At 36.3% G+C, this 21,824-nt stretch overlaps 3 protein-coding genes across 6 annotated transcripts in view; 2 read left to right on the top strand and 1 right to left on the bottom strand.

The window, feature by feature from the left end:
• Lrp4 (LDL receptor related protein 4) overlaps positions 1-12,822 on the top strand; it is a 30,050-nt gene extending 17,228 nt beyond the window's left edge. For all 4 annotated transcript variants that reach the window (XM_074107046.1, XM_074107036.1, XM_074107051.1 and 1 more), the window contains exons 11-35: positions 100-286; positions 392-545; positions 923-1,132; positions 1,271-1,452; positions 1,553-1,716; positions 1,801-1,938; positions 2,075-2,180; positions 2,316-2,466; positions 2,836-2,997; positions 3,282-3,500; positions 3,715-3,904; positions 4,224-4,314; positions 4,404-4,566; positions 4,681-4,814; positions 4,904-4,991; positions 5,073-5,178; positions 5,270-5,573; positions 5,715-6,055; positions 6,133-6,256; positions 6,343-6,437; positions 6,517-6,760; positions 6,882-7,140; positions 7,424-7,618; positions 7,850-8,022; positions 8,557-12,822. In XM_074107046.1, the coding sequence (XP_073963147.1) occupies positions 100-286; positions 392-545; positions 923-1,132; positions 1,271-1,452; positions 1,553-1,716; positions 1,801-1,938; positions 2,075-2,180; positions 2,316-2,466; positions 2,836-2,997; positions 3,282-3,500; positions 3,715-3,904; positions 4,224-4,314; positions 4,404-4,566; positions 4,681-4,814; positions 4,904-4,991; positions 5,073-5,178; positions 5,270-5,573; positions 5,715-6,055; positions 6,133-6,256; positions 6,343-6,437; positions 6,517-6,760; positions 6,882-7,140; positions 7,424-7,618; positions 7,850-8,022; positions 8,557-8,691 (4,315 nt within the window). In that variant the 3' untranslated portion in view covers positions 8,692-12,822. The remainder of the gene's footprint in view (positions 1-99; positions 287-391; positions 546-922; positions 1,133-1,270; positions 1,453-1,552; positions 1,717-1,800; positions 1,939-2,074; positions 2,181-2,315; positions 2,467-2,835; positions 2,998-3,281; positions 3,501-3,714; positions 3,905-4,223; positions 4,315-4,403; positions 4,567-4,680; positions 4,815-4,903; positions 4,992-5,072; positions 5,179-5,269; positions 5,574-5,714; positions 6,056-6,132; positions 6,257-6,342; positions 6,438-6,516; positions 6,761-6,881; positions 7,141-7,423; positions 7,619-7,849; positions 8,023-8,556) is intronic.
• snz (sorting nexin snazarus) overlaps positions 12,031-21,824 on the bottom strand; it is a 25,141-nt gene continuing 15,347 nt past the window's right edge. Inside the window, exon 17 of the mRNA XM_074107061.1 lies at positions 12,031-15,091. Coding sequence (XP_073963162.1) covers positions 15,035-15,091 — 57 coding nt within the window. The 3' untranslated portion in view covers positions 12,031-15,034. The remainder of the gene's footprint in view (positions 15,092-21,824) is intronic.
• On the top strand, positions 17,906-21,788 carry LOC141442164 (vesicle-associated membrane protein 7-like). Its single transcript, XM_074107068.1, has 4 exons — positions 17,906-18,369; positions 18,766-18,952; positions 21,290-21,348; positions 21,436-21,788. The coding sequence occupies exons 1-4, from the start codon at positions 18,166-18,168 to the stop codon at positions 21,745-21,747; spliced, it is 762 nt and encodes a 253-aa protein (XP_073963169.1). The 5' UTR covers positions 17,906-18,165; the 3' UTR covers positions 21,748-21,788.

The following is a 21,824-nucleotide window of genomic DNA, read 5'->3' as shown; positions in this document are numbered from 1 at the left end:
TTGTTTTTATTACAGCCCTATTTCTTGGGTGCCATTTTAGCAAACTACAGATGATGAAGTCTTCTTGTGCTTACAACTCAATATCTACCAACTCCTCAGCTGCCGTGATATCGACGAATGCATGTACGAGCAAGATCCTGTCTGCTCTCAGACTTGTTCTAACACAGTCGGGAGTTTCCTATGCGGATGTATGACGGGATACGTACTAAGACCAGATCGCCGATCTTGCAAACCTACTGGGGAATCACCGACACTGCTTTTTTCTAATCGAATTGGAATACGACAGGTAAAATACATAAACAATACAAAAAAAGAAAAATTTTATCCTTAAACCGAGACGATAAAAGTAATAGGTCAGAATGTCTAATATTTTATTTAAAATTTTATATAGGTCTGGCTTACCGGAGACAATTACATGTCCGTCGTTAAAGGACTTCATAATGCAGTAGCGTTGGATTATCACTACGAAAAGAAGCTGGTGTTTTGGACTGAAAATAATCTGAGGGTCATACGCGTTGCTCAGTTATCCAACAACAATATCACCGGTATGTTGAAGGATTGTATTTTCCGTAGCTAGTAGCTGCTGCCAGAGTAGCGAAGCTAGCAGTGCCTGAGGTAACTGCTTTGGCAGCCCAATTCAGGAGTGGGATGGGGAGACGTACTGCTAGTCCCAATCATTTTACCTGTTTTCTTTTTTTACTTTATTTGGGTACTTGTGGCATCTTGTTGTTAAACAGATGACAAGAGAAAATAGTCGCACTAGCTTTTATGAATATATAATTTTATCCTTACAAAATGTTTTAAATCAATTCTCAAAAATCCTTGGTCCGATATCATACACATCATTCTATTCCTATAGAAACCATTTTACTTTCAGAATTGTGGGGAGCGATTTTTTGATAGTTTAAATTTTTTCTTCCAGACGTCATAAGGTGGGGTTTAGAAACACCAGGCGGTGTAGCTATAGACTGGATCCATGATTTAGTTTTCTGGACCGATTCCGGAACGCGACGCGTTGAAGTGGCTACTTTAGATGGTGTACAGAGAGCTGTCATTGCTGCCAACGATTTGGACAAACCGAGGGCTATAGCCGTGCACCCGGGGGATGCTTTGGTGTTTTGGACAGATTGGGGTAAGTTTCACTAAATAATACAATTTAACAAAAATGCTTATGGCAATCACCCTTCCAATTAATTTAGTAAAATATACTTCCCTAAACTTTGAAATTCATGGCTACTAACCAGCTGTAATATCAATAATTTATTTTTAGGACCCAACCCTAAAATTGAGCGGTCTGATATGGATGGTAACAAACGAAAGAGTGTCATAGTAAATCAAATATTCTGGCCAAATGGACTGACTATAGACTACATGGATTCTAAGATTTACTGGGCGGATGCCAAACATCACGTAATTGAGAAAGCATCTTTTGATGGAAGAAATCGAAAGCGGGTGAGTATCACTTCCCATCAGTCACATCTATTGCGAGGTTACAAGTTTATATTTTGTTTTCATATATATTTTCCTCTCTTTTTTTTCTTCTTAAATACAGGTTACCAACAAAGGCCTACCGCATCCGTTTGCGCTGACAATGTTTGAAGACGCAATTTACTGGACAGATTGGCACACCAAAAGCATATCAACCGTCAATAAGAATACCGGCATGGGAATACAAACCGTGCATTCGGGATTAAATGTACCAATGGATATTCACAGGTAAAAAAATACACTATGAAATTAAAAGTTAAGACACAAAACATCAATTTCTATTAAACTTGACATTGTAACATTTTTTTATAGTTATCACCCACTACGACAACTCAGAACGTATAAAAATCGTTGCGGGAGTAACAATGGTGGCTGCTCACATCTCTGTCTCCCAAACAGCAATGAATACTCTTGCCGGTGTCCTGTTGGCTTTAATATGAACTTTGACGGGTAAGAATTGTAGAGTCAACGCTATGCATTATTACATTAAAAAGATTCAGAATCAGATACAAAACAAAATAGCAAAATTCACGTAGTAATTTATAAACTACGTAGTTCGCAATTTAACTATCTTGTTTTTGTTTAGCCGCACGTGTGAAGAAACTCCCGAAAAACTACTACTGTACGCTCGGCGAAAAGACATTCGATTAAAACAACTGAACCCGCGCAAGCAAACGGACTCATTGGACATGGTAAAATCTCTAACTCCAACTGATATCAACATTTAATTTCCATCCCCATAATCTTTTTATAAATTCAAATTCCTTGTCAAGTTATCCTTATTCCTACATACTAATGTAATGCTTAAATTATTGGATTCGGATCAGGTTATTCCCGTGGACAACATCAAGTCGGCCGTCGCTCTCGATTGGGATCACAACAGCAATTCTATATTCTGGACTGACGTGGACAAGGATACCATCAATCGGGCTTATTTGAATGGCTCTCATCAAACTGTTATCGTAGGATCAAATTTAAGTAAGAATCATTATAAAAAAATGTACTTGTAAAGATAGTGAATTTTAATTTTCACGCCTTTTCGAGATGTAAATAGTAATTTGAAGTAGGTAGAAGTAAATTTCTTATACCTAATAACCGTCTGAAACTGTTTTAATAAATAATAGCTAAGGTTTCCTAGTCTATTTGATTAATCTGTCATCTCCCAGGATAACAGGATCAAAGGAATTTGGGCACAAATTTTTGCCTCTGGGAGAGGACAGGTAATAAATCTTCACTGTTAAACTACCTACTTACTCAATATTTCAAATTATCATTGTATGGGGATAACGCTATATGAAGAAAACGCTTCCAAATATTTCACTAAATTATTATAATTCCTTTTTATAGTATCACCAGCTGGATTAGCTTACGATTGGTTAACTGACAAGTTGTATTGGACCGATGCAGGCACTAATAGAATAGAAGTGGCTAATGCGAATGGAAGCATGAGAACTTTATTAGCTTGGGACAACATCGACAAGCCTAGGGATATCGTCGTGGATCCTAGAGGTAAGAAAGAATGAAGACCATTTATCAAGTACAAAATAGTAGAGACAGACGCAACAAAATTACGTAAATTTTCACTTATGTTACAAATACTAGCGTGATTATATTTTACCATTTAGACGTCGCGTCGGGCGTAACTAGCCTTTTCCATAAGGTATAATTTTCACTGTCAGAATAGTACAATGTCAGTACTGTTAGTGCAAAATTATACCTTATGGAAAATGCTAGTTACGCGGTATTGCAGTATCCCCGACGTACTGTATTTTTATCTGACATCTCATTTCTAGGAGGGCTTATGTACTGGTCAGATTGGGGTGCGATCCCGTGCATAGAACGCGCAGACATGGACGGCGGTAATCGAAAACGAATCATCGTCGGTGAAATGACCTGGCCTAACGGGTTAGCGCTGGATTTCGAAAGCAAACGCATTTACTGGACTGATGGAGGAAATCGCACCATTGAATATGCTAATCTTGATGGTACTGGAAGAACGACGCTGATAGGAGGTAAATATAAACAGTTTCTGATATACCACTATAGCATTGCTTAAGTGTTCAACGCAATATTGTTGGTTCATTGATTTAAATGTTACTTATCTTGTTTTTTTTCTAAAAGTATTGTGACATAAATTGATTGTATTCAAAATGTTTTAATTAAACTGTTCACAAGTTTGAGTCTTCAATTCTGGAATAGAATTTAACTAGGATTCATTTAAACTAGGTCAACAACTTCCCCATCCATTCGGCCTGGATTTATATGGTGACGAAGTATTCTGGACGGATTGGGACACTCAATCCATCCAAGCTGCAAACAAAGAAACTGGCAATAACAGAAGGACACTTGGAGCGGGCGTGGCTGGCCTAATGGACGTCAGGGTCTTCCACAAGGAGAGGATAACGGAACTCAGTCAGTGAGTAATCAGTCTACATAAAAATAATAGTTTCTTCATTTATAATGGAAAACCGAACTAGTTAGAAAAAATCTAGAATTATAGCACCCGTAAACTCTATTTTTAACTGACTACCAGTGGCGTATCGTCAGATATTTCCTTGGTAAAGCCGAAGCAAAGATCACTTACATTTTTCATAAATATTGAATGTCCTGTTGTCTTATTTTGTAATATTGGGCAAGCCGGTGGGAATAGGGTTCTATGGACGCTTCGCCACTGCTAACTACTAACTCTTTGTACAAGTCTTTGAATCATTATTAACACTTTGATTTTATTACAGGTGTGCTAAACAAAATGGTGGATGTTCTCATCTATGCTTGCTGAAACCTAAAGGGCATTCATGTGCTTGTCCTATTGGAATCAAATTGGGGGTAAGAATATTTATTTGTATTAAATTAATCACATTATTCATAATTCCATTTTCATTAAGTACCCATTTCTTAAATTGCTTTATTTTCAGGGTAATGGCAGGACCTGTGAAAACGGACCGAAAAATTTCCTGATTTTCGCTCATCGCGTTGATATTAGAATCGTTTCTTTAGATGTACCATATCTCATCGATGTGGTGTTGCCATTACCTCCACTCAAAAATGCTCTTGGTGTCGACGTGGATCGGAATACAGGTAATGTAAATGTACATTAAATTTTAATAAGTACACCCTTCAATTATTTTTTTATACCTATAATATGTACATATTTACTTATTAACCAAACACTATCATTCTTGTAATACTTAGGTCTCATATACTGGACTGACACCGGAGAGAGGAAGATACAACGCTCTGGCAGGAGTGGTGAAAACATCGAAACAATAATAGGCAAAGGACTTCACACTGCAGATGGTATCGTGATTGACTCTAGTGGGAGGAAGGTGAGCGAAACTGATTATTAATATGTCCAACACATACATAAGTATTATTATTTAGTTACCCAAAATTTGAGTAAATTTAACTTTCACAGATTTATTGGACTGATGGAGGTCGAAACAGCATAGAAGTAGCTGAATTAGACGGAAGCAATCGAAAGGTTCTTGTTTGGACTGGATTAGGTATGTGCTTCGTTAAATTTAATTGTGAATAATTATTGAAACCACGCATTTGCATTTATTTCATTTCTTGTATATTTACAGATTCACCCAGAGCTATAGCTTTACACTATGATCTCGGTTATATGTTTTGGTCTGACTGGGGAACTACGGCAAAAATCGAAAGAGCTGACATGGACGGTAAAAACAGGTACTTATCCACGAATGAACCTTCAAGAAGCCACATGGAATATATATTTCTCAAAAAATTACCTCATCTCTAACCACGTTTATTATTTTAGGCGAGTTATTGTCGATAACAACATTAAATGGCCGAACGGATTAGCTATTGATACAATTGAAAGTCGTCTCTACTGGAACGACGCTAAAATTCTGACCATCGAAACTTCAGACTTCGATGGAAACGACCGACGCACTATTCTGAGCGAAGTACCATATCCATACGGTATCGTGATTGTAGGCCAACATATCTATTGGACCGACTGGAAGACCAAATCACTACACAGAGCTGAAAAATCGAATGGGAATGATCAGATCGTTATTAGAGAGAACTTGGAAGGTCTTATGGATATCAGAGCAGTTCAGGTAGGTAATTTTGTTTATTTAGAAAGGTTACGTAAGATAGAAAAGCTGATACACTAGAGTCTAGTGTCGTCTAGTGACTAGGCGATATAAATGCGATCACATTCTAATTCTATGAATTTAAGAAAATCCATAATTTCACAGGGTGGCCAAGCAACAAAGAACGCATGTGGTTCCAATAACGGTGGCTGTTCTCACCTCTGCCTCCGCTCATCACCCACACAGTCACCCGGCTATAGCTGCGCTTGTCCAACCGGCATCTTATTCGAAAACCAAACTGAATCTAACCCAAAGAAATGCAGAAAACACCCAGATAATTTCCTGGTGTTCGCTACAAGAGGAAGCGTGGCTCTCATATCGTTAGACACACCAGAACAGTGGGATGTCACTTTGCCAGTAACCGATGTTCAGAACTCCATTGCGGTTGACTATCACTGGGACAGGAAGCTAATTTTTTTCACTGATGTCAACAGCGATGTCATTAGGTTTGTTTTGAAGATAAAAAATATCAGTAACACATTGTCAGTACAAGTTAAAAGACTATAATTTTTCTTTATTCTAGATCTGTCAATATGTTGAACATGAGTGAATCTAAAGTAATTGTGAAGAATAGATTGGACACTCCAAACGGTTTAGGCGTAGATTGGATAGCGGATAATATTTATTGGACCGATAATGAATACAAGGCATGTACATTCATCCCTTATGACTTAAATTAATGCCGTAAGTTTCACTGATTTGCAGCACGTCTTTAATGTTAAACGATTTACAGGTGATCGAAGTGGCGCGATTGGACGGTTCATGCCGAAAGACGTTGATCAGTGGACTTACTGAGCCAAGAGCACTAGCATTGTTTCCTGCTAAAGGGTAAGTACAGTTAAAATTAAACTGGTAAGACATTGTAGAAGCAGCATGAGCATCATTTCATTTGTGTTTCTAATTTCAGCTATTTGTACTGGAGCGATTGGGGTGAAAATCCTAGCATAGAACGAGCTTACTTAGATGGCACCCAAAGACAGATTATAGTCAAACAGGATTTAGGCTTTCCCAATGGCATTACTATAGATTTTAGAGACAGGCGATTGTATTGGACCGATGCTTTGAAGGACAGAATAGACACGTCGGACTTGCACGGAAATCATAGGGTTCAGCTTATACCGGAGGCTAAAAATCCTTTTGGTATGACACAGGTAAGATAAATTCAATTTCTTACTACTTTGTATAAAAAACTTCCAGGTAAAATACAACGTAATAGAGAAGCAAGAAAAGCTGGTTCAACCATATGACATATGAATTTATTGTGGATTTCAGTTTAACGACTATATTTACTGGACGGATTGGTACAAAAAGTCAGTGATGCGAGCGAACAAGAAGACAGGAAAAAACATAACAGCGTTGCGTACTGACCTCGAGATGGCAATGGAGATCAAAGCGGTATCAGCGGAGAAACAGCACGGATGGAATCCTTGCAAGGAAGACAATGGCGGATGCTCGCATTTATGCCTGTTCAGGGGACATGAATACATATGCGCTTGTCCTGATGTAGAAGATTCAAGGCCATGCTCTACAGGTAACAATTAAACCCAACCTAACCAACTGTATTCTTTTCGCTCAGTTTTCGGTCTACCTCACTTTTAAAGGGGTCTTTTTAGTTTAAAGTTTCTATATTACTCATTATTTTTGTCATCGTCTAACTCGGTCGTCCGTTAATGATTTCGGGCTAGCGAATGTAGCGTTTCAATATTTGGCATATATCGTCAAAACCAATTCGTTAATACAAAAACCTATGTAATCTGAGGGTACTACGGATCCTTATCATCCTAACTTTACTCATAAATCTTGTGTGTTTTCAGTACCAAAACTGCGTGTTGATTTAAAAATGCCGCCTCACTATCCATCTTACTACGACTACTTAGACGAGGAAACTATCAACCGCTACTCGCCGTCACCCACTCAGGTCCCCGATGAGAGTCTTAGCACCACGATCATATTGATTGGAGCTTTATGCTTCCTCATATTGGCCGTAGTGTTAGTATTCATCCTCTGGGGTAAGTAACTTAACACGAGACCAAAATTCGCTAACTACGTTTCTTATAAAACCATGTGAGTTAGATGCTGCAAGCAAAAATACGAAAACTTGCTTGTTAAAGAATAGAAATTGCTGACTATAAGATACCAATAAGACGTCATTTATTAAAAGTAAAATTAATATACACCCTTATTAATATACTTAAGAAACATAGCAGGGTATAGGTAAAGTAAACTAAGTATGGTTTTAGTGAAATGCAAACGACAACGCAGTGGAGAATTAAAGGAGAACTACAGAGAGTCTGGTGGGCATATATCCTTCCACAATCCCAACTACAGCTGCGCGACCGGCGGGGCCGCGCCCGACGGCATCGAACGGAGGCCTAACCGCTTCCAGGGTATCTTCAAATATGACAAAAATCAGGTAGGCACTTCATAATAATACTCATTAAGCGTTGGTACTTTCAAATGCAATACCTAAACATGAGAGACTACATGGGCCGCTTAGCATACCCCTTTTTTCAGGCGTTTAAATACTTTAACAAAAACAAACAAGGCAATTAAAACAGGAAAGGTACAAATGTACGTTTAAGCCAAAGTTCAGAACGACATTTCAACCCTACTTTAGCTATCGTAATGTATTTTGATTAGATGCCAAAGAGATTATCACCGCGCATGAAATTTACTACACGAAATTCTTAGTGAAAAATCAGTACCTATCTCATAAAGTGCTATGTGCTATAACCAGGCAAAAGACTGGATATGTTTCATAGATGACGGGGGTCTACCGTGATCAGTGTCGAAATATTGGGAGCTCATTCATTACGGTCAATCACTGTCTATGTCCCGGAAGAAATAGGTATATTCAATGTAATAAACTGTGAATCATTAAAAGCTATTGCAGGTAGAAGTTGGATTTAGATTTATCATAGGTTCATTGAAATTTACCTGTTTTTAGGAACGTGTCACAAACGTTTACATCCCTGAAGGCACGAGCCTGCTTCCACCGCCGCCGCCGCCGCCACATCGGCAGCCGCCGCGTCCCGCCACCCACGACGACTTTGAACCCGTCACCCTGCACACGTTCGCCTGAACACACGAATAACCAGACTATATGTTACACACACTGACTGACACGAGGAGAGCGGAGGCGAACGTTTTCAGATCAAATGCAAACAGAAATTGCAAAACGCTCACATTTTAGGCAGGTTAAATAAAATTAAATAGGGTACGACAGAAAGGTTCACAAATAACAAAGTATTACTTTGTCGGATTGTGGTCGTACATTCATAGATGCCGTTCTAGGCAGTGGTACGCTTTAGACTGTTTAATTAATTATAACGTTTTAAACTTTCGTGATTCTCACTCATAGTCAAAATACCACAAACGGGACTTATCACGCTATTATTACACAAGTAATATTTACCTCGACGTTTCGGCAACGTTACAGTTGCCGTGGTCTACTCGTGACCACGGCAACTGTAACGTTGCCGAAACGTCGAGGTAAATATTACTTGTGTAATAATAGCGTGATAAGTCCCGTTTGTGGTATTTTGACTATGTTTAATTAATTCACTGATGTTAAAATTAAGTCGAAACAATAAGGACAAAATATAAATATTAAATTTAGAAGCGGTTTGCAATCAATTTGCCTCCACTCTTGTCCCGTGTATTGAACGATTAAATATTAAGCAAAGTGAACACCATACTTTTAATGTTATGGTTGGTTATTGGGTAAAGGCATGAGACTTGAGGAATATAATAGATGTAACTTACCCAGGTTACGCTCGCTCCCAGTAACTTGGTAACGCACATTTCAATGAATTAGACATAAAATCCATGAACGTTGATTGTAACAAAAATACTAGAATTATTGTAGTAGGTACTTATTAGAAATTACTACACTTGGTGTAATAATATGAACATATGATATGACACATGATATTGTTTATGAAAATTAATGCAAAGAGTGATTTCCAGTAAGCTCTAACGGTTCATCGTATTTTAAAAGTTAATGAATTTCTATCGCACTCATAGATGTGAATAATTATTAAATCGTACGTTAGTGTCGATTTCCTGTCAAAAATAAGTTACAGTTTGTTTTATCCGTTACAGTTTGACGACTCTGAATTGAGAGTACAGCAGTTAATTCGAATAAAAAAATAACAGTATGCTTTTAGCAATGAATAGACGAATGTCTTCTAAACTGATTTAATTATTCGACGTACTGTGTACCAAACTTGGGTTAAATAGGTACGACTAATCGTTCAGTATTAAAGAGATGTGATGGGTGTTAGTATCAATCAGTCGCTATATGCTCATAGACCTTAGCTTTAAATCTTACTGTCAGAGTACACAAAGTGTACAACAATCATGCATATTATGGCACGCATAAAACCAGCTAGGCTGCTCTTTCGGATTTGACCTGCCTTTGGCTATAAAGAGATACTTGTCAATTGCAGCTATTGAAAAACATTAAATAAGTCCACCGTAATATTAATGTTATAGATGATAACTTATTTAAAAATTCGTGTCTTGTGTGAAAGCACAACATGGTTCGATTTGAAATGTTGTAAGTACCTACACGTGTAGTAATAGTGTAGCACAAAAACGAAAGGAATGTACTTAAACATTCATCAAATCTGCCGCAGCATTCTTAAAGTTAAGGTAATATTCAAAGTTATTCCGTCAGTAAATAAATAAATACGTGTTATTACACTAAGGGAAATCTCACCTTGTAGGATATAACAAATATGGTTATTGTTATACTTTAAAAGTAGGTATAAATTGTTTAGATCAAAGATTAGTAGCCAAAGGTTAACATGTAAATATACTAATGATAATCTTATCAACAGACCTACTTAAGTAGGCACATAAGTGATGTAACAAACGTTACTTTAAAAAAAATCATTTTTAATAAAGCATATTTAACTAAAAACTATTTGTGTATAACTCCTTATTTTGATAACAGATTATGACGATAATATCATCCAAAAGAGATTATGGAAAATCAAAAGTTATTTATGTTAAATTAAATAAACGATAGCTAAACTAGTTGTAAGTATTGTAATTAACATTGCTCGATCAGCAGTAGGCACGAAAAGTGTTTGCAAAAGTGTCGCAGAAAACTTAAAAATTCTGATAAGAATTGTTGATAAACACAACTGTAGTTTGGCAGATATGCTAATCTCGAAATGTCACAGCAGATGGGTAAAATAATATTTTATACGGGAAACGATTAGACATGTATGTGATGTGATGTATGTATTATTTTTGTACGAGATCCTTGTTCCCTCCTCGTGGCTCACGGTGATGGACAAAGGATACTGCTATTATAAAGACATGACAAATTTAATTAAGTTAGTTAAGAGGCGAAGCGGAGGTTCAGGATGCCGACAGTACCTATTTCCTACCTTCACACGATCGTCGCGCGTCGCTCGACCTCGCTTCCAAAACAATGGGATAGCTGATTGTACAAAATGAACAAACGATATGATGGTATACACTTATACTAGGTACTTTAAAACAGAGAGTACTCCTAAATTGTTATAGTTATTTATAGATTCCCTTATTTTCATATTATTTTCTCAAAGGAAATATGTACTAGGGGTAGGTAATTCACCACGGTTAATATGGTGACAATAAATTATCATTGTATATAGTTAGTTTTAATTATGACGGTTTCTGTCAACACGTCAATGATATTGCATTGTAAATAACAAGTTTATTTGTAACTTTGTTGTCGACCCGGCCTGAGTTACCTGCGACGACCGCCCGGGCAGTCCCAACTACTTTTTACATAATTATTATTATAGCGCTACTATTCGAAATCTCATATCAGACTATTCGTTTGTTAGGTCCTTTGTCATAGTTTAAACAATATTGAATACTCATAATTAATGTTTAATTTGTATTTAAATATATATTACTTATCGTTAAATAAATATCAATGATGTTTCCAATATAAATAACACAGCATAATTGTCAATTTGAGGCTTGGTTTTTGTATAGGAAAATGCTTTTCATTTAAGATGAATAAGATTATTTACATTTTTAATATACATTGTCTTTATATTTATTTTGCATTAACATTGTTTCACACAGGTCAAGACCTACAACATTGTTTCACAGGGTGATTTAATCTAAGGTAGAATTAGGACGGGACATAAAGAAAAACAACCGATTTAAAGAGGCAAAATGATATACTATGACTACATAACTGGGGTTCGATGAGAAAAATATGGTTTCACAAACTCTTAAAAGTGATGTTTATAAAATCAATAAATCATCAGCTTAGACATTTGCATTTTTTGAAACTCGCCAGAGTGTTTACATATTCATTTAATTAAAATATCTACCTACCTTATTATAAAGCCCCCTTATTCAAAAGTTACCAACCTCTTATAGCTAAATAACGTTTGTCCATTTCTTAAAAATATCAAGTCAAAGCAGCAGATGAACAAAAAAAAAATAATTCTATAAGAATAGTAAACTTTTATGAATAAAGGGGTTAGGGTTACCCGTTAATTGAGCATTAGGAGATATTTTTTTACTTCAAAGGCGATTATTTTTGATTATGAATAAATTATTAAGAACGCTGCCATGTTGCTTTGTTCGTCAATGGGTGCAGTTTAGTCCAGTAGACGTTTTTTAACGTGTGAATAAAATTCAAGCTCCATACGAATAAAAAATATATTTATGTTCAGTTTGGAAGTTATGGAGGGCCTATAAGTACTAGTTTTCTTAATTTCAAATATTTTGGTAACTCAAATTGTTTTATATGTAGCTGTTAAGGAAAAGAAAGGTAAATATGTGAGTGCTGTGATACCAGATGCTTTGAAAGCTATAGAGTGGAAATCTAGAGATGACAGTTACTTTATGAATAAATATTTAATAGTTGAATGGTTTCTTTCACCGAAGGCTAAATCTGACATTGTAGACTCCCAATTGTGCACAAATACACGAACGCACAAAGGAATATTTGTATCCCAAGGTAATTATTTCAAAGCTTGGTACCTACGCAATGTACATGATTGTTAGTTTTGTGCTATATGTGCCAAAATTCAGTTTTTTTTGTCTATTTGGCCAAATTTGTGTTTTAGTTATATTTAATATATATAAGTTTAGGTAACAAATTGAACAGCTTGAACGCCATGTCTCCTGGTGTTACAACTGTTGTCTGATTTATAATTATACTGAAAATTAAAAATAGAATTTATTCGAACGATCGGCGTTTTATTTCAACCTCAACACATACAGGTAAGTACATAGAAATATAAATATACAAGTATTAATTTATGATGATAAAAATCATCGCTTCATCAGAAGAAGTACTTATAATAGAGTTATGGTTATACCTAAATATAATTACATAATAAAATATATGTTTTAGAATCATTAGGTTTTCTGTAAGTATCGCTTACTATTTCTGGTGTACAATAGTCATAATTTGTATTATATTATTATTGTATGCCCAATAATTCTTAGGTTTAGACCTTCTTTGGATTCGCTGAACATATAAATAATAAAATATATTCATTTATATATAGGTACGTTTCTGATTGACATATAATATAATAATAATACTATTTCAGCAAATAATCTCGTTGCATTTACATTGTTTGCTTCTATACATTTGTTTGAGTCGTCAAGTGGGTAATTATTATAAAAGATCAATATTCATCAACAACTTAATTAATTTAATGTTCTGACGAACTTGTTTTGTATCACTTATTCGAATAATAAATCACAATATTATTAAAATAATTTAACCATTCATACATATTGTAAGTAAAAATCTATAATTTTCAAATAACGAGCGGTGGTATTAAATCCTCATATTCCGTTACAAATGCAAAATAAAAATAATTGTAGGAAAAGCGACCAGTTACTTTTGCTAGTCACTGTATTTATGCCCATGTAAAATCTACTAGCGTACCTACACCTAAAGTTTCGAATATTTTTTAACAGTAAGTATTTACTTCTTTTCGTCAGTAAAACAGTCATAATATAACTTATGGTTATGGTAATACGGTTTGGAACAGTAATATAACCTGTTATCGTTATGTTAATGACATTTTTGTGCACTTATGTAACAACTGCTTGGTGCGCCTTCGACCACTGCCAAAGCTAACTAAGAAGTCGTTATACATTGTCAAAACCAACATTTCAACACCTACATATGCCTACAGATCTAATGTGTTTAACAAAGACTAGAAAATTTTTAGAAATAATCGGAGTAAAAGAGATAAATGTCTATTTAAATATATTTGATATAAAACTCAGGTACATGTTAACAGTTAAGCCATAAAACTAATAAGCTATTCACATTAGTGCAATCTTTGGCACGTAAATCTAAGAAATATAATACATCTGCTTAAAACCACGAGAGAGCTGAACACAAAGGTGAGATCAACAAGTCATAGTAAAGATAATAACCCCGACGTACCCGTAGTCATGATAGCCATTAATTTGGTGGTCTTAAAGTTTGTACACCATGACAACTTCGTATGTGACACTCGGTAGAACCCTGTTACAGTCAGTATTTGCGGCAGTTATCAAAAATAATCTTGATAAAGGCAGAAGAGCCTCCCCGCGAGAGGGTTCTACCGACTTGTCAAGGTGTAATAAAAATACCTATAGATAGCTATGTATAAAAATACAATAAGGAAGCTTTAAATCAAATGCACTGCAGTGCATGCACATCATCAAATTACTAGTACTCAGCGTTAAAAATATTAATGTCGGCGGCCGATCGTAAAATCCGCCAGATCACGAAATTCCTAGGCATACCGTGAAATGGCGCCATTTCATGAATTGGCTAAGGGACATCCGCCATATCGTTCAGAACTCACCGATTTGCCTAGTGACGTTTAGGCAGATCATGAAATTCCTAGGCATATAATGAAACGCCGCCATTTCATGATTTGGCCAGTTTAGGCAGATCATGAAATTCCTAGGCATATCATGAAACGATGCCATATCGGTTCTGACACTTCGCCTGCCGCTGCCGCGGCACGCTCGCTTCGCTCGCTCGGCTCGTGCGTCGTGGTCACAATTCATACTAACCACTCCTCGCTTCGCTCGTCGTACCTATATTTTTCTTTTTTTCGGCATATCACGATGTGCCCGGAATAGCGCTAGGAATATCGACGAATGCGTTGCTCTAATCGATCTGCCGTATTGTTTCTCAGGCACATCGTGACATGTCTGGTCAACTTTTAGAGGAATTTCGTGATCTGGTGGATTTAAGGATCGGCCGCCGACATTAACATGGAATGCATGATCAGTCAACTGTTTTTGGTAAGAAGTGTAAATGAGAATGTTTTTCAGAGAGTAGGAAAATATCAGGCAGTTTTTTGTTTACTGTTAAATCCCTGTACGTTACGAAATTTGATAATCATATTGTCCTGTGCGTCGCTTAGGTACCGACCGAGTTAATGGTAGCGTTTGAGTTCAGGAAATACCTCGAGAAGAACCAGCTCGAAGAGTTCCTGAAAGTAAGAGGACAGTAATAAATTATACATATTTAACATTGTAAATACACTAACTATATAAATTAATGATTATATCATGGACAGGACATTTGGAAATAATTCCGATACTCGATCCCTTACTTCAAATAGCGAATCTACTGTGTTAAAAATGAATTTGTTTGTGTTAAATTATTGTAAATCTGTTTAAAAAAAATATATACCTCGTTGAGTTTCTTGCCGGATTCTTCTCGACAGAGTTTTTCCGAACAGGTGGTAGATTTTTTTGGCATTCATGTGCTTGTATAGGTATAGGCTAAATTGAATAAAGATATCTGGACTTTGACTTTGAACTTAGAAAAGTAAAAAAAATGGTCAAGTGCGAGTCGGACTTCATTTTGCACAAAAACGAATAAACCACACAATCAGTTGGACGTAACTTATTTAAGAATTGTCACGATCAATGCATCGCTTTGGCACTAACAATGCCAGAGACAGATATACAGAAACCTTTTATACTCCTTGCTTAGATGAATGATTGGTCTCGCGCGCTCGCTCGACTAGATACCGCGCTACCTAAAAACAAAAGGTTCGTGAATGCGGCAACTCAATATTGTAGTGTGCGTAAGAACGGTGTAATCCAATTTGCAAGGATGCTAGTGTGCGTGACGAATTGTGTTGCCAGCTGCTCCACTGTTACCCAACTTTAAGGGAAAATATATTATTCTGTGGTCTATTAAGTTACTGGTTACAAAATGTATCTTGGGAAATACTTAGGAATGAAGAAGTAATTAAGAGTGAATGTATTAATATGTTTGTGTATAGGTTAGGCGTAGGTTTTTTCTTTAAAAAAATGGTAGGTATGATGTAGGTATATCAATGATCAGGCCTCACTTTTAATTAAAAAATATATATATTTAAGGACACACACAATTTACAAAGTATTACTAAAAATTCATGGACCAGTCACCAACTAAGAAGTTTTGCGTAGTTAAGATAACACGTTGCACCTATAGTTAAACCTAATATAATGTAGGTACAGGTTAAATAAGACTAAAATAAAAAAAATGTTTACAAAATATACGTACATACATGCATACATACATACTTACATACGCTTGAAAAACATAATCCTCCTTCGGGCAGTCAGGTAAAAAGTTAACTTTTCAGGAAAATGGGTAGAAATACAAAAAAAAATTTTTTTTCCCGTAATACCTAAGTAAATTAGGTGATTGGGCTTTTTGAATGGGAAGACGAAAAACATTTTTAATTTTAAGACACATTCACCCCTTAATTAAATAGTGTCGGGTAACAATTTAAACTCCAATTCAATAGAATCTGACAATCCTGTAGACACTTCCAGCCTACTAATATAAAAACCGGGCTGCCTTAGGCTTTGTGATGTGACTATTATTCTTTTTTGATTCCTTTTAGATGATAATTGCAACAACAGGGACATATATAATCAAGTGTGCCCACGATAGGGTGTCTTAAATATGTAGAAAATTGACAGATTCTATTGAATTGTACTTTATACACCTTCAGTGTATATCATCATCATAATCATCATCCCAGCCTATATACGTCCCACTGCTGGGCACAGGCCTCCTCTCAGAACAAGAGGGCTTGGGCCATAGTTCCCACGCGGGCCCAGTGCGGATTGGGAACTTCGCACGCACCATTGAATCGCTTCGCAGGTTTGTGCAGGTTTCCTCACGATGTTTTTCTTCACCGCAAAGCTCGTGGTAAATTTCAAATGTAATTCCGCACATGAATTTCGAAAACTCAGAGGTGCGAGCCGGGAGTCGGGAGTGTATATATCACAAAGATAAACATTAAATAATATAGAACTAGGTTATGTATATATGATAATTACGTTAGATACTTAAATAAAATAAGTTAATAAAATTTATCATCATTTAATGATGATAACAATAAAATTCAATTTATTAAATCTCAACCACGGGGAATTTGATTCTTGTGTACGCGGCAACACAGAATGGCGTTTAGGGTTCATGTTATTTTATTTTGTAATTCCGAAATTATACGATATTTACTATGGTATGTGATCCCAGTGTCCTTCTTATTTCTTGTAGTAGGTATTATTTTTAAACAGTTTCACTGCGAAAACTGGCATTTTACTTCAGTCATGACCAAAATTTAACAAAAATTCGGTACATGTACCTTACGCACAGTTTGCAAGGCGACTGACTCGTGTCGGGCTCGGGTACGCCGAATTCGGCGTACTATTTGTTGCCGCATTTGACAAGTACGCCGGCGGTATCTAGACGAGCGAGCGCGCGAGACCAATCATTCATCTAAGACTCCTTGGTTAAAAATATAAATTGCAGCCATTCACTATTATGAAGTTCCACTACTTTTTATTCCATTCGGTAACTTTAGAATCAAGATTTTTTTTATATTATAGGGGGAAAACGAGCAAGCGTTTCACCCGATGGACAGCAATCACCGCCGCCCATGGACACCCATAACATAAGTTGCGTTACGGATGCGAAGTTCTAATGGTTATTCAAGAAAATTCCAAGAAAAATAATACCTAAATACAATAAACTCGGGAAATTCATACTCGTGTTCAGTCGGTTTCAAAAGCGGTAACTTTTTCCTTCTCAGCAAGTTCTCAGCTGTCATTTTGACACGAAAAACAAAGTGATAAATAATAAGATCTAAATAAAGCTTAAGAAAAAAAATACCGGCGAAAAAAGATGACGCGAGACTTCTCAATTGGCATTGATCAATTTATTGGAGACGACAGTTTTAGTGAAGCGCGGTGATTTAAGCAGCGAGCCAACAAGGTAAATAATTTTAGAACAGCGGCCAATATCTGCCCGCGTATTGCAAAGATGTGAGAATTGCTTCAATAGCGTAGGCGGCAGTCAAATGTTTCCGCGTTACTTTGTGTGCGGATCGTGAACTGCGGCATCTCGTTTTAATAAACGTTAGTAACATGTGATAGTTTACACGAAGCTATCGTGAAAAACATTTTTATTCATAGAATGAGTGATAAAAATAGTGATAGTCTTCAGTTCTGAGGAAAATATTTTGATAACAAGAATAGATTGGTTTTATAAGTGAAAATGCCTATCCTATTTAGTGCTGTGGCAAGAGATAAAGTTGTTTTGGCTAGATTCGCGAGCTGCGAGGGTAATTTCACAGAAATTGCCTCCGAGGTTCTGTCAAAAGTGGCGTCTCAGAACGAGAAAATCACGTATTTTCACGGACCATACTTGTTTCACTACATAGCTGAAACTGATCATCTGTATTTCTGCATTACTGACAAAGTAAGTTTTATGTCTCTGGACTTAAAATTATCTGAACTACAAACAGCAACTTTGTTCACCTGCGACCTAGTGAGGGGTCGCGTTCATTCGTGCGAGTGCATTCGGTCGGAGTAACTCCGCAAAGTAATGCCTGATTCCACAAGTTAAAATTAACTATTAATATATTAGTTTTTAGGGTTCCGTACCCAAAGGTTGCCAACGGGACCCTATTACTGAGACTCCGCTGTCTGTCTGTCAGTCTGTTTATTAATGTGTCGAAAATCTTTCTCGTTACGTCAAAGTTTCCCAACTTTTTTGAGTATTCACATTCCAATAACATCTTTTTACCTAGACAAGGCAAAACTACTAAAGTTTTGCTTTAAAAAAAAACTAATTTATTCTTCTCATCTTTTTCAGACATGCCAACGTTCCCGGGCATTCCTGTTTCTCAACCAGATCAGGAGACGGTTGGGTTCAGATGGCAAAGAGGGTTTTTCCCAGGTGTTAGCGGATGAAATGTATCGGTACAGTGAAGACTACAGTACGATTGTCATTCAGAAGGGGGAGCTCGATGAACTGAATAGCATTGGAGTTCGGAGTAGTGGTAAGTCTCTAATACCAGGCAACGGAGATATGGAAGAAAGAAAGAAAGAAAGAAAGAAAATACATGTATTCACAGCAATATTATTACAAATACATAGACAACACGAAAGATAAAGAGAGAGTGTGGCATTGCGGTTGTGCATTGGATGCTGGCTCAGCATAATGCTGAAGTGTTTATAACAACTCCCCAGTGCTGATTTTCAGCCAGCGCCGTCGGTGACACTCGGACCGCTATATATTCATTTAGATAACGTAGAATAGACCAAAAACATCTTGAATTAAAAATTCAAACAATTTATCATCTATCTATCTCAGGGGTCTTCAAACTTTTTGACTCAAGGGCCACACTGCACTTAATGTAAATTCGTGCGGGCCAAGACTTTGGCTGGTCATGGGGGTAATACATTAGTTAAGTAGACTTAGGGGCATTGTTAAGTAGTTTGGTGACCCCTGATCTATCTAATCTAAAGGTATTTAAACGAGAAATTCTTGCATTTACAATCAGAATCTCGGAAACGACTCCAACGATATCGATGAAATTTGGTATATATAGGGGTTCTGGGAGGTGCAAACAATTTTTAAGAAAAAAGTAAAACCGACGCCAAAAAATAACAAAAAATGGAACCAACTACAAAACCCTTGAAAATATTTTTCTAGGTACCTACTTCTACTTCGGTTCCATTTTTTTGTTATTTTTTTTTGGAGTCGGTTTTACTTTTATGTAAAAAGAAAAAATTATTTCTCACTTTTTAGTGATTCGTAGCCAAAGTACATCTCACAACGATTCCATTAAGCCCAAACACGGCTTAGTTACGTTGTTTTATAACAGAGTTCTGTTGTCTGCCTTCCGGCTTCAGCATCAGATCAGTTCGAAAGAATCATTAACTTAAAGCTTCTTCTTGGTCGCTTATCTAGGTATATTAATCATGAGCGTTTATAGACGAGCGAGCATTACTTAGCTTTGATGAGTTCCATTGGTCATCTACGGGCTTCTTCATCAGGTCCAGTTTACCAAATGATACTTTCTGAATGTAAATGCTTATCTTAATGCTAAAAAATGCCAAAATCGCCATAGGTGTGCCTATAAAATTTGAGGTTTGCCCTCGACTTCCCTAGGATCCCATCATCAGATCTTGACTTGGTGACAATGGGACCACCTCAGAAAAGTACTCTTTCTAATAAAAAAATTATTTTGAAAATCGGTCCACTATTGACTGAGTAATCGGTAAAGATACATAAAAAAATACAAACATTGGAACATAGAACCTCCTCCTTGAAGCCGGTTAAAAACGATCTAGATTGGTTTTTATCTCTGGGAAAACGCTTGTTACCGAATTGTAGCGGAGCTCGGTCGCCCATGTACTTAGGTTAAGATGGGATAAGACAAAACCAGTTTTATCTTTACATTAATACAGCTTTCTTCTCGTTTATCATTATCGTCTCAGCATGCAATACTTTTTGAATTTCCACTTAGGTACCTTGTGTTAAGTACTGTCATAGAATTTTTTGAAAGTTTTTTTTATCATGTTACCTTGATGAAAATTTCACTGGTGTTGATTTTCGTTTAAGTATTTTTAATTAATGGCCGATTGGTGCCAACGACGTCCGTACTTGAAGAAGACTGGAGAATGGAGTGACAGGGTTATTTTTGCGTAACTATTGGGCTGATATATTCTAAAGTTACCAAGCTACGGTACGGTACACTTGGCCACGTAATGATTTTAAAGAGTTTCTATGTCAGCTTTCAAGCGTTTTTTGATTTTATCTTTTCTGTCTACCTACTTATGCATTTCACAACCTAGGCGTTTTGCTAATTACAAAATAGCATTTTGCTATAGCATAGCACAAAATAGTTGTTTTGTTTAGTACAGTCGAATGCAAAAATATATATACAGCTATAGCGGCAAAATATGTATTACATCGACCTTATGTTTAGTGGCATAAACGTGTATAGATATTTTTGACGTCTTGGTAACGTATATATTTATGCTTTTAACCGTTACGACTCAGACGTTTTGCTTGACATGGCAAAAGTCAACTTTGCCCTCCTAAACCAAACTCACATAAAAGTATTACTGATTACTAGCTTATGCCCACGACTTTGTCTGCGCGGATCTAGGTTATCGCGCGGTGGCGCCCTCTATCATAATAAAAGGTATCCTATGTTGATCCTTGGGGTTCAAACTACCTATATACTAAATTTCATCAAAATCGGTTCAGTTGTTTCAACGTGAAAGCGTAACAGACATACAGACAGACAGACAGACAGTTACTTTCGTATTTATAATATAAGTAGGGAGTAGGGATTATAATTTATAGCCATTGTTTGTATTTTCAGAAGAAATACTCGGGGAGAAATTACTACACGTAAACAACATCGAAGACTTAAACTACAGTGTAAGTATGGCAAACAAACATAAAACATTTTTACTAAATAATTTGCGGTAAATTGCACCAGATACCTAAGTTTACTCTTTTTTTCAGACAATAACCTACTTAAGTAAAACTCCACAAGAAGTAACTATTTATAACAATAATGAAGCAGAAGTGGGTCAAACTATTAATATTTTAGAAACAATCAATGAGAAGACTGAAATTACAGAATCCACTTATAAGCAAGAATTATGTATTTCTGATAATGAAATATTACAGCCCGATGAGAAGAAATCGAAGTTGCACGTTAAAATTGTGGTAGCTATGGTTTTACTAGGTCTAGCAATCTATATCTTCGATTTTATGCCGTTTGGGCAAGTGATCGTGTTAGTGCTTTTTGTAATATTTGTGCTGTTCAAGTAAAGCAACGTGAATTAGTTTGATTAAATAAATGTTCGAAATAATGAGTTTAATTTCAATAGGAAGAAATGGCATGTCGA

Source organism: Choristoneura fumiferana, chromosome 2 (genome assembly GCF_025370935.1).
Source record: "Choristoneura fumiferana chromosome 2, NRCan_CFum_1, whole genome shotgun sequence".
NCBI lineage: Eukaryota > Metazoa > Arthropoda > Insecta > Lepidoptera > Tortricidae > Choristoneura > Choristoneura fumiferana.
This window is presented reverse-complemented; position numbering and strand designations above follow the sequence as displayed.

What these genes read in the sequence shown, in the direction of transcription:
- LOC141442164 (XM_074107068.1), top strand. Translation starts at nt 18,166, where the DNA reads ATGCCTATCCTATTTAGTGCTGTGGCAAGAGATAAAGTTGTTTTGGCT. An exon ending in ATTTCTGCATTACTGACAAA is followed by an intron (nt 18,370 to 18,765) that starts GTAAGTTTTATG and finishes CATCTTTTTCAG; the next exon opens with ACATGCCAACGTTCCCGGGC. An exon ending in CATTGGAGTTCGGAGTAGTG is followed by an intron (nt 18,953 to 21,289) that starts GTAAGTCTCTAA and finishes TTGTATTTTCAG; the next exon opens with AAGAAATACTCGGGGAGAAA.